General features: G+C 41.9%; 1 protein-coding gene across 1 annotated transcript; it reads left to right on the forward strand.

Moving 5' to 3' along the window:
• Nucleotides 1-589: 589 nt before the first annotated feature.
• LOC104278552 (HMG box transcription factor BBX-like) lies at nucleotides 590-15513 on the forward strand (the record flags this gene model as incomplete). The annotated part of the gene is made up of 4 exons (XM_009875564.1): nucleotides 590-755; nucleotides 2363-2605; nucleotides 8717-8915; nucleotides 15446-15513. Coding segments are annotated over exons 1-4 (672 nt in total), but the record flags the coding sequence as incomplete, so codon positions are not given.
• Between the last annotated feature and the right edge of the window lie 967 nt (nucleotides 15514-16480).

Here is a 16480-nt window from a genome sequence, read left to right on the forward strand (position 1 = left end):
CAAATTTGTGTATTTAAAATTCACTTCTTTTACACAAGGGAGTCTGGTTTCTCTATTGTACTTTTTAATGGCACTTGGGAAATCCTAGCTCACAGAGTCTGGCAGAAGCCTCGGCATTGCTATATGTAAGTGCATGATTAACAGATGAGTGCCTGGCAGTATGTCCCACTGCTATAAAGAGGGATATCCTGGCATTTTCAATGGCAAAATATGAAAAACCACAGTGGACACAGGTGTTGGAGAGCGGTGGAGTCTCTTGCTCCCTTGACTAGTGAAGTGAGAGGGCTTTTCTCTTAGCCTTCAGACAGAAACACATTTAAGAGCTGAACTGACTAGTGTCCTTACTTGCTCTAGTTGTATGTTGCTACTTAATCTGGGCATAGGTGGAAATGTCAAGATTGGAAAAGATACATCCATTCTGTTGTTGATAATTGGAGTAAATCTCTATCTAACATCTTGCCAAAAAATCGGAGAGTGTTGCATTGGTGCCCCATATATTTGTCAATGGTTTGTTTAAGTATCTATATGGTGTTAAGTTATGTCTAGGGGGTTGTTGTCAACTTTTAACTATTTTTGTGTGACAGGTCACAGTAATGAAAGGCAGTAGTAGGAATAAGGATCATTCGACAGAAGGAGAAGGAACTGGGAAACGACCAAAAAGAAAGTGTCTTCAGTGGCATCCCCTGCTTGCCAAGAAACTCCTTGACTTCTCTGAAGAGGAGGAGGAGGAAGAAGAAGAGGAAGATATTGATAAGGTAGACTTTACTGGATGCTTTAACCATAGGAGGTTAATGGTAAATCACATTCTCCCTAGCTGTGATTTTATTTTGTGGGCTTCTTGCTGTTCTCTTCTGTAAACAAACATAGCCAATAAAAAGAAGTGATGCTGTGCCCACAAGACTATAAAGCCAAGTAGCAAATAACACAAAAAAGTGAATTCTCAATCATACTTTTAAAATCTTGAATGAAGCTCTCTCTTTTTAGAGACTAAAGAGTTGTAAGAGTTGTTGTTTTTAAGGATAGCTTGTTTTAATAATGTGCTGCACATCTTGATGTTGATTACTCAGGGTGGAGCTTTGACATGTTTTTAAAAATTGTTTATTTTTGACATAAAGATAGCCTGTGCTTGATACTTGCTCCTAGTGGCTCTGAGAACATACCAAACTAGTAGTTTTCTTTCTCTTTTTAAAGATTATGAAGATTAAAATGGAAAAAGAAGGGAAAGGTGTCAAAAAATTTTACTGTCTTTACATGTGAAATTCATCTTGCCCTCCAAAATATCGAGAGCACAGGTGGAACAATCTCTCTCTGTTTTGACGCTTGGTATTGTTCAGTGATACTGGCCTTACCCTTTTTTTGTAAGGACCCTGCAGTATGGCACCTCACAAATGTACAGTTACACTCATCCTCTGTAGTAAGATTTGGGAATGGGTGTTGGAGACGTGGGGTTTCCATCATGTGGATCGAGTTCATCTCTGCATCTCCTTGATGCCTTCCTAAAGCAGGAACAGAGAGGTCAGTGCTGAGGAGGCTGCCTTGAGCCACCTACTCGTAAGGACCTTGACAGGGCTAAGGAGCAGCAAGGAGGAGCCTGATACTCTGACAGTGCTTTCTCTGGACCTTTCACAATCATAGATTCACAGAACGGCCTAGGCTGAAAGGGACCTTAGAGATCATTTCATCCAACCTCTTTGTGTGATATCAAGTAGAAGTGTTGCAGTTAGGTAGGCAGTAGTGGTTTTATGTGTCATGCAGTAATTTGGTTAATTCAGTTAGAAGTAGTCTTCTGTGGTGTGTCCCTTGTAGGAGTGATAGAGTGGCCTGTAAGTGGAGAGAGCGTGTCTGGGCAGGGTTCTGTGGAGATGTGTCCTGTTGCCGACTGGGCAGCAGCGCAGTGGCTGTGCTGGAGCACGGCTCACAGGCTGAGCAGTGAACAGCAGGAGATGGGGAAACAACTTACCGCTGTGCTTTCCTTCCTATGCACACTGTAGTGGCAAACACACGTGACTGAGGTCTGAAGTAGCTCCTCTCACCTCATGCCACTTGAGATGCTTTTTAGGTTGTAGGAAGGAGTTAGGAAAGGTCTCCTACCTCCAGCCCCCTTAAGACTGTTACTGAAGAATGGTCCTCAGCTTAGAAATGGCTTCACTTGCAAGTTGAAGTCTTGCAGAGAGCATGATTTTACCTTGGACAGTCAGGTGGGGAGGTTTGAAGTAGAACGCCGGACAGAATGGGTGGCCTTTAAAGACAGCTCTCTGTGTCCGTGTGCATCTCCCTCGTTCACACGTGGCATACACAGACTCAGTCTCCGTGAGAAGCACAGACTACTCAGTTTACACCCTTTCCCTTTTGGTTCTGCTAGGTGCCACTCCTTGGCGCTGATGGTTTAGAGCAGGATGCTGATGAAACTGAAGATGATGAGTCCTCAGAGCAACGAGCTCGCCGACCAATGAATGCATTTCTCTTGTTCTGCAAACGCCATCGCTCTCTTGTGCGAAAAGAACACCCTCGGCTCGATAACCGTGGCGCAACTAAGATCTTGGCAGACTGGTGGGCCGTTCTAGATCCAAAAGAAAAGCAGAAGTACACTGACATGGCCAAGGAGGTATGTTCTGTCTTAATGGTGAATAAAAAGGGAGCTCGTTGCATATTTGTTGATCCTCTATTTCTCTGTATATTAAATCTTTTGTGTGGGGTTTTTCTCTTCTCTGAGTTCCTCAGCTTCCCCAGTGGGATTATGGTGCCCAGAGCAGCTGCTGTTCTTGCTTTGATTCACTTGGTCCTTTGGAGCAGAATGAAAAGAAATTGGTCTTTGACACAAACTAACCTGTCATTGGTACAGATACCCACGCTTTGTGGTAGATGTCACCTGACAATTCCTGTCGTACAAACATTAACACATGGCTAGTGTGTGGATAGCGGACAATTATATCCAGTTCAGTGTCAGCTGAGAAGTGATACTTTGCTCAGGCTGCCCACTTGCTATTGATAATAGAGGTTGCTGTTAGAGTATGAGTGGACCAAACCAAAAGCATAGTCAACAAATGTAGTCACTTTTTACTTTTGATGCTGAAGAACTTAAACATTAGTGTTTCATGAAGTATTTTCCCTCTATTTATCAATATTTCACAAAGTATCTTTACGTCAACTTGAAATTTAAATGAGACTTCTTAGGAAATAGCGTGCTTAGTAAACTGCCCTCAAAAAGGCTGCGGATATCAGTAGTAGGGACACACAGCGAATTACTTAGGCTGATAACATCACCCCAAAACAGATCACTGTAATTACCTGTGTGATGTAGATTGTGGTTAATGATTGAATTCAAACTTAGAAAAAATAGCGAAGAGCCATTGAGAAGGAGGAACGTATCTCTCATTTGTCAGTAATGCTGGAGAGCTACAAGAAATAGAGGTAGCTGAGAAACGATTGGGGCAACCATTATCCCTGCCTGCCCTGTCCCCCAAAATTGTGTGCTGCCCTTAACACATGTGTATAGGTCTGCCTGTTCAGTACTTCATGTGAGAATAGAAAGGTCCACAGGAAAAACAGAAATGTTTTCTGCATAGCAGGTCCTTTTTGAAGCAGGGTCTGTAGTACCACCATAAGTCCCTGTTGGTGACACAGTGTTGAAATACTTGAGTTTTAGGTTTGTCCAACCATTCCTGATTTGTTCTGCAGTCTCACTTAGAAATTAGTGATGCTTTTTGAAATGTGTGGGGAAAGGCAATTAGGAGGTGCAGTACAGATACAGAGGAAGGAAAGATGAAAATGAAGAAATAATTTTTTGAAGAAACAAACTTGATGTGACTGTTTTTCTTAGGCTTTTGTCTTGCTGAAGGAAACTAGTTTCTTAAGAAGGAAAATAATTGCAGAACTTCTGTATGGAGGACAGATCTGAAACTATTAATCATCATTGTAGAATTCATTGTTCCTGTAGGGATTTATTTATTTTTCTTGGCATGAAAAATAAATTGCAAATTCAACGTCAAACCGAAACAATAAATCTAAGTAGTTTACATCATGACTTCTAGTTCCAAGAATCTGTAGAGGCATGTAATTTTTATTCTTTAAATAGGTGTATGTTACAACAATAATTAACAGCTGTAATGGGCTGTTGAATATATTTGGGCCTTCTCCACAAAAAAGCCTGTTCTGTGTGTGCAGATCAGTTGGGTTTTGTTGGTTTTTTTTTTCCTAGCACTCACTTTTGTCGTTAGGCTTACTGCTGAGACTGTCAAAAAAGATGTTAATGTCAGCTCAGTTTGAATCATTTATTGGTATTTTTCTTTTTCCTAAGGAGAGCTCATTTAAAAGTCAAGAAAGTGACTGCCTTTGAAAGGACGTAAAATTACCATTGTACTGATAATCTTCTGTTTAAGTACCAGTACATGTAAACTTACTGAGATTTAAATCTCAGTGGATGATCTTCTGTTACTTAGATGTAGCTTTTTAGTGCCCTTTGACTTCCAGTTTTCAGCACGAAGCCTCTAGCGACTGCCCTGACGGGATGCGCATCCTGAAGGACCCTGGTGTCGTACCTGCTACGCCCACGCTGTGTCTTGTGTACCCTGAGCATCTGAATCACTCCTGCAGAGATACGAATGGGCCTCATAGAAGTGGGCCCTACTGCAGTGGCTACAAGCCTTGTTTTGCAGTCTCAGGAATGTTTTTACTGCTTGAAGCCATAGTTTACAAAGCCAGTTAGCTTAGGTGGAGCACCAAGCAGTTTCTTACCTGCTTAGTACACAGCAGTGATACTGTCTCAGCAGTGTGCAAATCAGGGCATTTGTGTAGCTACTTGCATACCTCTGTTATTTGCTGAGATATGTGTGTATGTCAAGGATTTTGAAAGATAGTGAGGCACCCAGACTTCTTGACAGCTGGAATTCTGAGCAGTTTTCTAGTGGATTGGACATCTCTCCTTGATTTCCCACTGATAATAATCTGGTCTGTAGTTCATTTAGACACTTCTGGAAACTGCCAGTCTGTACCTGTCTGTACCTTGGGGTGCCTTAATTGCCTAGAAATAACTGGCTCTATGCTCCTTGTCTTCTCAGTTTTGTAGTTTATGGTCTCTTGTAGCAACACCTGCCCTGGAGACTTCATGCCGCATCTGCAGAATTCAGTGTCAGCTTCTGATGGTGATTTTGGTTTGTTTTTTTGTTGGGTTTGTGTTTTTTTTCTAGGGGCAGACTTTATAGATCAACTTAGCTCTAAAAAAGTTTTCATTATCTAGGATATAAGCCCAGTAGCTGAAAAGTACTGAGTAGAACCACAAATGTTCGTGTCGTTTCTTAGCACTTCCCCTCACTGAGGGGAAAAAGGAATTCTGGCCACTCATAAATATGCTCCAACATTTTTAGTGACTGCAGTAATAAGGCTTGTGTTCTTCTGTTGATTTCTACAGGTCTTGCTGGGAATATTCAGCTGCCTTGAAAAATATCCAGCAAGATTATTGATGTTGTTCAAGCCCTGTTTCCCTTGCTAGAAAACTCTTGATTTTAATTTGCATCAGCACAGTTCAGGCAATTGGGATGATTTTCTGTAGGGAGCAGCCTGATAAATCCAGGCTGCTGCCATTCAAGGGGCAGAGCTGAATACTTGTCCCCACGAGTGCTCAGCCAGTGGTTTCCGAGGTGCAGTTGGCCCAGCTGGGGAGCTTGCCGCCCTTGTGATGCTGCTGCTTTGGCAGCCCCCTCGGAGTAGGAGGGGACTCACGTTCTGGCTTGCTGGCTGGGGTCTGGCAGTTTCACTGGGTGGTGTATGGACTGTAATGTGTAACGTGAAGCCCACATCCTTCAGGGGTGAGAAACAGAGTGTAGTATTTTCTGTTTGGGCTCTCTTTTTTTTTGTTGTGTTTTGTTTAGATCTCTGGGATTCAGGTGACATTTAATAACCAGTTGGTGGGATTTAAAGTTAAGCATGTGCTAACTCCTACCCTGAGGTGTAGCTGGAATCCACCTGTGAGCTGCTGTTCCCCTCACACTGGAGAAAGCAAATCTTTTTTTTTGGTTTTGTTTCATTTAATTTGGGGATGAAAGCAACTTGGGGAGTTGCACTGGAGCACAGGACGTTTTTTCAACCTCAGCTCTGAAGTGGCATCGATCCCACTGCATTACATCCTTCCCCAGGCTTTCACAAAACAGAAATGATACACCAGACCAATCTCATAAACATATCCCGTAGTTTTTTTTATCTGACGTGAAACTTTAGAACGTGGTGCTGCTGGGCTATCCCTGCCACTTCTCTGGGAACCAAGGTGGTGTCTTTGCATTTCAGGTTAAGGACCTAACTTTCTTTTTTTTCAGAGCAACTTCAGTGATGTCCTTAGGCTGGCTGTGTTAAGTTGGTTTACTACAGTTGGTTGAACGAGGGAAAACAGTAAGCTCCGCCATTGCCTTTGGCATCTTCTGTGTAGCTCACTTATCTTCTCATGACCCAATGAGCAGAAACTATCACTTCATTTTAGCCCTTTCTCTTATAGTCACAAAAATCAATACTGAAAGGCTTTCTGTGTGCATTTTATAAATCTACTTCTTGGCTATTGTTTAACTTTTTTACATCCTCTTTTTTGTTGAGAGTTGAAACTGCGAAAGGGACCGATGAGTCGTCCTCCCTTCATTTGCTCCCTCCCCTTCGGAGAGCACAGTTAATGTTCAGTTCTTGGCTTTGCAGAGGGAAAAATCCATTAATACACCAGCTCACTTGAATTACTCTTGTTGGAAACTGATTGAAAGGTTATTACTGTCTCGTCTTGCAAATGGCACGCATTCTGGTTCTCGTTTGATGGACAGCCTGTCAGCTTGTCAAATTACTCCATGGAATAATTCAGTTACTCAAAGCAGCAGTGTTGGTAGGAAGAGCTTAGGTACCTCGTTGCTGGCGATTCTGTGCTTTTCGCTAGAAACGTGATTTGTTGAGTGGGCTGTAGCTTTAACAATGGAAGGCAAAGCTGCTTTGCTGTGTATTTCCTTTCCACCTCTTCCCTTACTCCCTCCCCTTCTCCTTCCTCCACTAGGCTATTTTTGTGGCATATTGAGCTCCCCAGCCAAACTGAGGGAACGGGAAAAGGAGCGAGCTGAGAGGTGTCGCAGTCCTTGGTTTGCAGATTTAATACATACATGCTGTGTTTTCTGAATAGGGTGTATGTGGGTCAGCGGTCCCTGCAGATTTTTATTATTTATAGCTATTTCTATAAATACTGGACTTCGTACAGTGAGTTCACATGGTGCAGTGCTTCTTGTAAACTGAAACATTTTTTATCCTCACTACAGTCTGGAGGTAGCAAGTGCCAGCTCAGAGAGTAAAATGGAAGTGAAAGTTAGTGATACACACGTGCTCTGGTGGTCTTGCCACAAGACATGCTGTTTACTGATCTGGGAGAACACTGCAGTGGCTCTATCAGAGAACAAGATTTTCAGTGCTGTTTCTGTATTTGATACCCAAGAGATCTCCCCTCCCTTCCCTCCCCGCTGCATGTGTTTCTGTGCAGGCATGTGCATGAAACATGGGCGCTTCTCTGTGCTCTAGCTGGGACTGGTAACAGCTGGGGAGCTGGGAAGGTGTGCAATCACAGAAGAAACTTCCTGCACCCACCCTGCCATGCACTTCAGGATGAAAACCATTCTTCTGGTCCTTTACCACCATCGAGGGGTACTAAGTGCTTGAGGAGATACTGTGGATCCCTTCTCCCCGCAGTCAGCACTGGTGCTTACTGGGGAGGCTCCCACAACAGCCAGTGCTGCATGCTGTGATGGGCGGGTGGATGGGCGGTTGGGCCAGCATTTGCAGCTGGAATGTGTGACGTTACTCCGGTTCACCTGTTCTCCACCTTACATAGCAACACATCTGAAATTCTGAAATGTGCTCTTTTTTATTGCTGTTAACCCTCAAAAAATCGTGTGTTGGTCTGGTCAGCAAGGTACTTGGAAAATGTCACTGTTGCATCTTGTGGATAAAACAGTTCCACATCCTTTCACCGTACCGCCCCCCCCCAAACTGTGTAGGATCCAGACCTTTTTCCTCATATGTGGGCTTGTCTTCCTTTTGCTGCCTCATACCAAGAATAGCAAATGGAGTTGTATGCTGTGGGCTCAAGGTCAAAGAAAGCTTTAAATGGTCCCATTTTATTTTACGCAGCTATGAAGCAAGGTACACTGGGTTGGTGTTTCAGAAATTACTGAAAACAATGTGATACTGGTAGTGGTTTATTTTCAGTGCCTGGTTTGGTAACGCCATATACTCAAATATGCTAAAATACACAACTGTTAAAGAAAAATGAGTGCAAGGTAAGGAGCATCATGTTGCATTTGTTGCTAAATGTATTTAATTTCATTCAAACTAGAAAGTAAACAAAGATAGTACCTGCAAAAGGATTTGAATAGGCATCTTTGTTTTCACAGAGTGAGAGTACACGCACTGGGGAGCAGTTTGCAGGGTCAGAGCTTCAGCCTGCTCTGGGTGATAAACCCTCAGGAGAGGAAAGAAAAACCCCACTTTTAAAAATACATCTCTACATACCTTAGTATTTCTTAGTATTTCTTCTTATTAAATTGTGTTGGTGGTCAGACTAAGCATGTGATTAAACTGTTAAAAATCAAGATATTTAAGGATTATTTACTGTATTAAATCCTCTTACACAGAGTGCGCTCTGTTGCCCTGTGGATAGTATAATGTCATGACTGGCATGACTGGTAATTTTCCTTTTCTTTTCTAGTACAAGGATGCATTTATGAAGGCAAATCCAGGGTACAAGTGGTGCCCTACAACAAACAAACCTGTAAAAACCCAGACATCCACTGTTACAAACAGGAAAAAGCTATGGGCCTTTGCATCAGACTCTGCAAAAGATTTACCAAGCCCGAGGAAAGGGACAAAAAGTGAAGAAATGCCACAGCTTAACTTCGGGATGGCAGGTGAGATTTCCATCAGCGCTACTCAGATGATGCATCCTCATTTTGTTCAAGGAAGTGGTGTTGAAATGAAACTGTGATACCAGTTTTCTTTACTGTACATGGTACTGTAGTGCAGATTCCTTTCATGTCCCAAATTAAGTTGCCAAGATTCCAGTTAAACCTCTGCATAACAACTTTCTAAAATTTTCCTTAGTACGTGATAGCTTTCAGGAGTCAAGTCCAGTAATGTGGCATCATAACCCGTACCCCATTTGGGGACCAGATTTGCTTGGTTGTCGATTCTGGCTTTAGCTGCTGTTAAGAGATTTTTATTTTCTAGTCAAAAAGAAAATGCTGATTGTGTGCATTTTTTTTCTCTTACATAGAGTGTTGTACTTTGTTAAGTAATTTGCTGTTTAAAAAATAATTTATGGGTGTCTGTGAAGTTGGAGGTGTTAACGTTCTTGTGGAGCTAACTTTGTATTTAAATCAAAAGTGTAATTTAATTTCACTTAAAATGTGCTCTTTTTGCCATTACACCTTGGAGGGGCAGATTCTAACCTCTTAAATGTGTGGGGTTTTTTTTTAAAAAAAATCAAATCCATGAATAAGTGTAGGTGGAGTGCCTGAACTTTTGAAAGGCAGATAATCTCTCACTGATACCCACAAATAGCAGAACTGCTGCAATCATGACCTTGAAATACAGAGACATTAATGTTAAATGCTGGCAACTTAAGAACCTAACAGTCAAGGTTGAAGATAATTCTTCCTCACCATCTTTTTTTCTATTTTTCTTTTCTTTTGATGCTTAAAAGTTTCTAATTTTCTAAATACTGATGTATTCGAAACTGTCGTACCCTACCTAGTTTATGACAAGCATGTGGCAGATAAGACTTTTTTGCTTAGATAGATTGTGAGCCGGAGGGTGTAAAATGGTTTTACGGAAAAAGTGTAAAAGGATAAAAAGGGATAAAACGCATGTATACCTTTTTGCTAGTGTAGTGGTATGAAAATTCCTGTAATGAAATTCCTCCTTGCTATGAATGAACTGTGAAATAGGATCAAAATAAAGTTTTTCATGCTGCATCGTTACGATACAGGGTATGACCAGTCCTAAAAATTGAAAGCCGCTTCATCCCGTTCTGCTTTTGCTCTCAGAGTAACTTCTGTGCTGCTTAAGGGTTTATCGACTTAACACGAAGAACAAGTAACAGGTCTGAATCTATCTGTCTGTGATTCACCACCAAACCTGCCTGGCTGCCTAAATGTAGTTTCTTAGTGCAGAGAGATCTTCAATCAACACCTGTCAGAGCAGAGGACACAGAACTCAAGAATTAATTAGAAACTAATCTAATAATATTTTCTGTCTATAAAATAATTCATTTCTGAAGAAGGCCCTTTTGTGCTACATGTGATTTAATGTTTTTTTATTGTTATTGATTTTTTTACTGCAGACTGAGTCAATGAGCATAGTAATTCATGGGAGTCTCACTCCAGTCCTTGTGCCAATGAAGGCTGGATATTTCTTGAGTATAACAATAGCTCATAAAATAATGACACCTTCTGACAGAAATGTTAGCAGCATCCAAATCATGACAAGTGTGTCATGCCAAATGGTTTACTGTTTTGTCAACTGCATACTAGCTTCTGCTTAATACGTGGGTTTTTTCTGTTCTTCTCTCCTTAACTTCATGTAATAGTGCAGTTCAACTCTGACTCTTCTATCCAGCACTTTAAAAATCCAGCTCTTATAAAATCCAGGCTGTACACTAGCTGGTGAACTAACTGTGTAGCTGAACCACCTCAGAAACGCTTTTGCCTTTGAAATGCAACTTGCATCTTCAAGGCAGAATCCTTGAATCCCTTCCTTGGGGCAGGGATTATATGATTCCAGAATCCTTCCAGGAAATCTGTTTTACTTGTTGATAGTTGTCAATTCTGTCTTGATTGCTTTTTATATTTTACATTTCATTTTGGAAAATGTAATGTGTTGAGAGTAAGATCTTCCTTTTTTTTTTTTTGAAGCCTCACGCAGGCTATCTCTCCTCTGTTTTTGGCATTCCAGCAGTGACTTCTAAGTGTCTCATGTTGATGTGTCATTGTGTCCAGCATTATCACTGTGTCACGCACCAGCCGTGGGCTTCTGACCTGCAGACCCACTGGTGATGTCCTTGCTTATCCAGCCCGGAAGTTTGAATTGAGCACGTTTTTCTAACGACATGTGTTACCTGTGGTCTGCTGTGAGACATGGGATAAAGACAAGTGCTGGTCACAGGTGAACGTGACCATTGCAGCACCTGCCCTCACAACTACAGAGCCAAGTGAGCAACAGCTTTCCTACACAGCTGTGTGAAGTTCACAATACTTGCACGTTTCTTCATCAGAAGAAAACCATCTGAACCAAAAAGCTTTTTAGTGAAGCAAAGGATACAAAAAGACTCCAGACCTCTTCCTGGAGTAGATGATATCCCGATAGACATGTAATTTTTGTTTTTCAGAAAGAAGCTTAATTATGCACTCGGATAAAAGTTAGTTGAAGTTGATACCTGCTGGCCTTCTTTCTGCTTAGTGCTTCCTCAGTTCATTCTTTCCTCTGACTGAAAAATTGCGATGATGAACAAGCCAGCCCACTGAGTGTCTAACCAGACCAATACTAACAAAGTATGTTGTCCTGGTTTGAGCTAAACAGGACCAATTCTGTTCAGTGACTCATACTTCTCAGCTCAGTGTCTTCTCAGAGGCTGCACTTTCTGAAGTCAGCAGCATGTTTCTGCAGACAGTGCCTGCTACTGGCAGTGATAACACCTGATGTTTACAGTCACTGCCTGGGACTGGGATGCAGAAAGGCTCTTGCTGATACTTACTCCTGTAGTGACCAAGGCCACTGCTGGCTCTTGTGTGCCACGGTGGTGGTGCCAGGTAGTAAAAGAGGTCACAAGGAAGTAAAAGGTTGCACCTCTGGTGAGGAACAGACAGACAGAAGTGACCAGCAAGAGTATTTCCGTTCCATATATGTCATATTCAGTATAAAACTGAGGGATCATGCGGGTTAGGCCCTTTTCTTCAGTGGCAGGCGTCCAGTGAGGACTCCGTCTGATCTTCTGTCTTTGATCCTGATCCTGAGTTCCCAAATCCAGCTCCTGTACCCAGTTCCCCTCTGCCTGTGAGCCTGGGGCTTCCCCAGTGCCACCTACTGTGCAGCATAAGTGGGGATTGCTGTCTGGGGAGAGAGTCAGATTCGAAGTTGGTTTTGTATATATGCATATAGCTCATTATTTTTCTAATTTCCTTATTCATTAAATCTGGTTTAATTTTCTTTTTTCCAGTCTGTAAGTCTCTCTACCTCATTCTGTTTTCCTTCCCATTTGGGGAGGGAGAGGGGGTCGAAGAGCATCTATCAGCACTTAGTGGCTGGGCCAGCCCTAACCCGCGACATATGACATTCCTAAATAGCGAGATGTTTTTAAGTTTCATCAATATGAAAAGCTGTTGAGAAATTCATGAATCACCTTTCATACTGCAAGTCAAGTGTGTGTGCTGTTTTCTCCCTACTATTGATTTAACCATAAATTACTTTAAAATAAGCACTTAAAATTCTTAATTCTTCATACCAGTAAGCTCTGAGTGCCATCAAACAAACATTCTTAGAAGGCACTATAAACATATGGCAGTGTTTGCATATGTGCATTTAATCTTTCCTTAGATGAAGTTATTTTGTAATTTGAAACCTTAGTGGAAGGAGTTTTGTTTTTATCATGATCAGACATCTAAGCACCAGGCCTCTGCTACAGCTGCAACATAAGTATTCAAGTTGTTTAAGCACCAAATTAAACTTTCCACTTAGCTGTCATTTTTTCCCTTCCTCTTAATTTTTATATTTCAATAAACAGTTTAAGTATTTGCTTGCTTGTGTAAAAAAAAGTCCTATCGTCATCCTGCTAGTGGGGAAAGCTGAGACCACCAAGAAATACTTAGAAGATGGGGAAAAATTTTAGAGCCATAAGCTGGATGTTCTCCAGTTGGCCAAAAGTAAGGGAGAGAAAAGACCCACTGGTAACTGAAGTGAAGCACAAGAGAGTAGCTGGGACCCATCAGTGTGATGTGGGCATAAGAAAGTGCTGTGCTGCAAAGTATTTGCAGGAACTGTAGAGAAGAGCTAATGCCATCAAACAGAGCGCAGCTCAGCTGGCATAGTTGCCCAGCCCATCATTCACATACAAAAAAAAGATTAATAACTGGAAAATTGGGCTAAAGGGAGTGCTGGGACTGTGGGAGATGGATGTGTTTGATGACATCAGATCTTGCTTTGGAGCAAGTGAAAGAGTGGGGTGGCTCCTGTAAGTGCAAAAGAGGGAAACACCATTTACGACGAACCATAAAGATGCAGGCACCAGAAAACAAATGTAACATCTGGACCTGAGTAAGTGTAAGCTGAAAACTGGAAGAAAGCTCTTCAGGCTTAGAAGATTTTGGTTCTGCAGCAGCCTTCCAATGGGAATAAAGAAAGTAGAAAGCAACCAGCTGAGCCCTTACTGCGTAATATGGAGATCAGGAAGTTTATGATGGGCCTGGAGATTTTTTCCCATCTCTCCTTCCTCCAAATTAAGTGCCTGCTCAGGCGTTATCTTTCAAAATACATGTTCACTTGTTGCTTCTTAATTCCCTGATGTCCTCGTATTTGAAGGACTGAATACTTTCTGATCAAGTATTTTGATGGCAAAAAGTGCTGTGCTGACAGGATCACTTATGAATTGTGCTGAGGTACTTGCTGGCCCTTCCCATTTTCTGTCTCCATTTCTTAACTACTTCTTGCTACTAGATCCTACACTTCTGACAGTGCCATATCTCTTTGTGGAAGCTTAATATCTTTTGCCCCCTTCTTTATTTTAAAAAAATACCCAGAAAGTACAAAAAACCTCACACACCTTTTACCTGTTTATTGTAGTAAAGAAAAAAAATAAATCCAGTGGAACACTGGGTTTGAAGCCAGATGTTATTTAGTCTATGTTCTGAAGGTAATGAGCCACTCTTCAATCCGTGAGATAGTGGATGAGCATGGTTTATTGCTTTTCTCTGCTTCCATTTACTGCTGCACTAAGAGAGTACTGAAAAAACTTACCCTGTGAATGTCAGTGCAAGATGCTGTGTGAGGGAGAGCTTTTGGCAGTGTCTGTGGTATTGAACTAACAGCACCAGTGAGCAGTCCTGTGAACTGGACCTTGATCATCTATAGCATGACATCGTTTGGGGGTTTACAGGTACAGGCTTGGCCCACGTCTGCTGAAAAGCTCAACAAATTCCTGGGCACTGCTCATGAGTGGGAGTGGGCCAGCGGATTTCCTAGTGGGCATTTTGGTTGCAGCTGTTCTGCATCCAAATTTTGCTTAACAAAATGCAACTAAATGTATGAGGGTGATTGTGCTAGTTGGCCTCTATTCCAGAGAATGGTCCTGGGCACATGTAAGTTCCTGTTGTAGAGAGAGTTTTTGCATAGTTTAGCGAAAGGAAAGTGGAAAACGTGTTTGCATACTTACTAAAACGTGGGCAAAGTTATTTATCTGTAGTGTCTCATCATTACTGAAGTTGATATCTCAGCAGTACAGCAAGGATAATGCTTACCTTTCTCATGTTGTGGCTGCTGTGCGAGACATTTGGGCCACAGACTGTCTTCATCTCTCTACATTACACTGTTAAATTGGGCCTCTCATTGCTTCCAAGGCATTCCCCAAAATCAGACAATTAGTCTTCATAATGATGAAGAGCAAACACTGTTCTGAGTGGAAAAACCACTCCATGAGTAGCGCAGTGCCGGCATTTGTTGCTTTCAATTCTTCCTGTTGTTTTCTGAGCTCCTGGGGAAGGCTGGAGACGAGAAGCTGTCAGCATTAAATACTTGGAGAAAGAACATTTGTATTTACATTTTACTTTGCTCAATTATATATTGTATTGGCAGGGCAACAAGTAGGCAGGCAGCCTGCCTGGCCAGCGCCTGCACTGTTCTGGCACAGAGGATCAAGCGCTTCATGCTTCGGAGCTGTCAGGCTGGCACTTTTCACAACTAAACGCAGCTCTAAATTAAAGCTAAATGAAAATGGAGATTTTGCTTCAGAGCTTGATCATGTCATCTTGTTACATCCTTTTACTTGTTCAGTGGCTAAGGAAGGGAACCACCCCCTCAGTAGGAGCATTCATTGAGTTGCAGACATGAGCGATATTAGAGCATCTTTGTGTGTGTTTATGTATGAGATCATTACAATTGCTGTTTTAAAGATATCCATCTCTGTAGTACATAAAACCTTTGGCAGTAAAATTGTAAATCCACGCAACGGGGTGTTAAGCACACAAATCCAATTAAATCCTTCAAACAGCTTTGAAAGCCTCTCCCAGAGGGTACAGAAATGGTTATTTGTGATTCTCTTGAATTGCCTTTTATGGCAGCTTGCTTAGAGTGTCTGTGACAAGTAGTCTTTTGGGAGTTTAATGCTGCAAGTGGTAGGTTCTTTAAACAAGCAAATGAATAAACTTAAGACTTGGTTTTACTATTTTAACAGATCCTACACAAATGGGAGGCCTGAGTATGCTGCTTCTAGCAGGGGAACATGCCCTGACTGCACAAGAGGTAAGGAACAACCTTCACTGCGAGCCCACAGTTTAAAGAGAGCTCTGAAGAGGCATGTTTGACCAGTGGGAAATGAAATTTAAGATGCATCTTGGGTAATGTCAGCTGGGGCTGAATTGTCAGCCATGTGATATGAGTCTTGTCTGCCAACCACAAACCTAGAAGTTAAGTCCTGTTTTTATATCAGTTCAGTATTAACTCTGCTGAATCAGACTCAGCAAGTCTGCCTCATGACAGGATATTATCACAGGTAGAAGGGTTGAAATATAGTGACTGTGTTAACAAACAGGTGGTTTGCAGGCTTCTTTGGACAAGGATCGTATATACTTGTGCAGTGCCTTGCACAACTGTGGCCTTGGCACTGATAGCAGAATAAATGCCTAATAATTTCCTTATGGTCAGTGTCATCATATGTGCATTCTGTAATCATGCAAATGCTAACAGGTAATCAAAGTATTCTGGTCTACTCCTATTCACTAAGTCCTTTATGTCTAAAAAGAAGTTGCAGTTCAGTTGCTATCACAAGCATTTTGTTTTTACAAAGGTGTCTAGTAAATAAAAGTGTCCTTGTATATTTCCAGTAGTGCAGAGACCTTTGGTCATTCTGTAAACTGGTTATTATTTATGATCTTTTTTTTTGTGCCAGCTTTGAAAATTGTTCAGAAGATATCTTGTATGTTGGGTAAAATCAGTAGTCACTGTCATAATTATGTAGCCTGGAATAGTTGTGAATGGTGCTGTATCCACTTGGCATCTGGTGACCAGTGGTGTCCCCAGGGGTCTGTACTTGTCCCGGTCCTGTTCAACATCTTTACTGATGGCCTCAATGAGGGGATTGAGTCCACCCTTAGTAAGTCTGCAGATGACACCAAGCTGGGGGGGTGGTTGATCTGCCGGAGGGTAGGAAGGCACTGCAGAGGCACGTGGACAGGCTGAGTCGATGGGCTGAGGCCAGCGGGGTGAAGTT

Source organism: Apaloderma vittatum, unplaced genomic scaffold (genome assembly GCF_000703405.1).
Source record: "Apaloderma vittatum isolate BGI_N311 unplaced genomic scaffold, ASM70340v1 scaffold15858, whole genome shotgun sequence".
Classification (NCBI taxonomy): Eukaryota; Metazoa; Chordata; class Aves; order Trogoniformes; family Trogonidae; genus Apaloderma; species Apaloderma vittatum.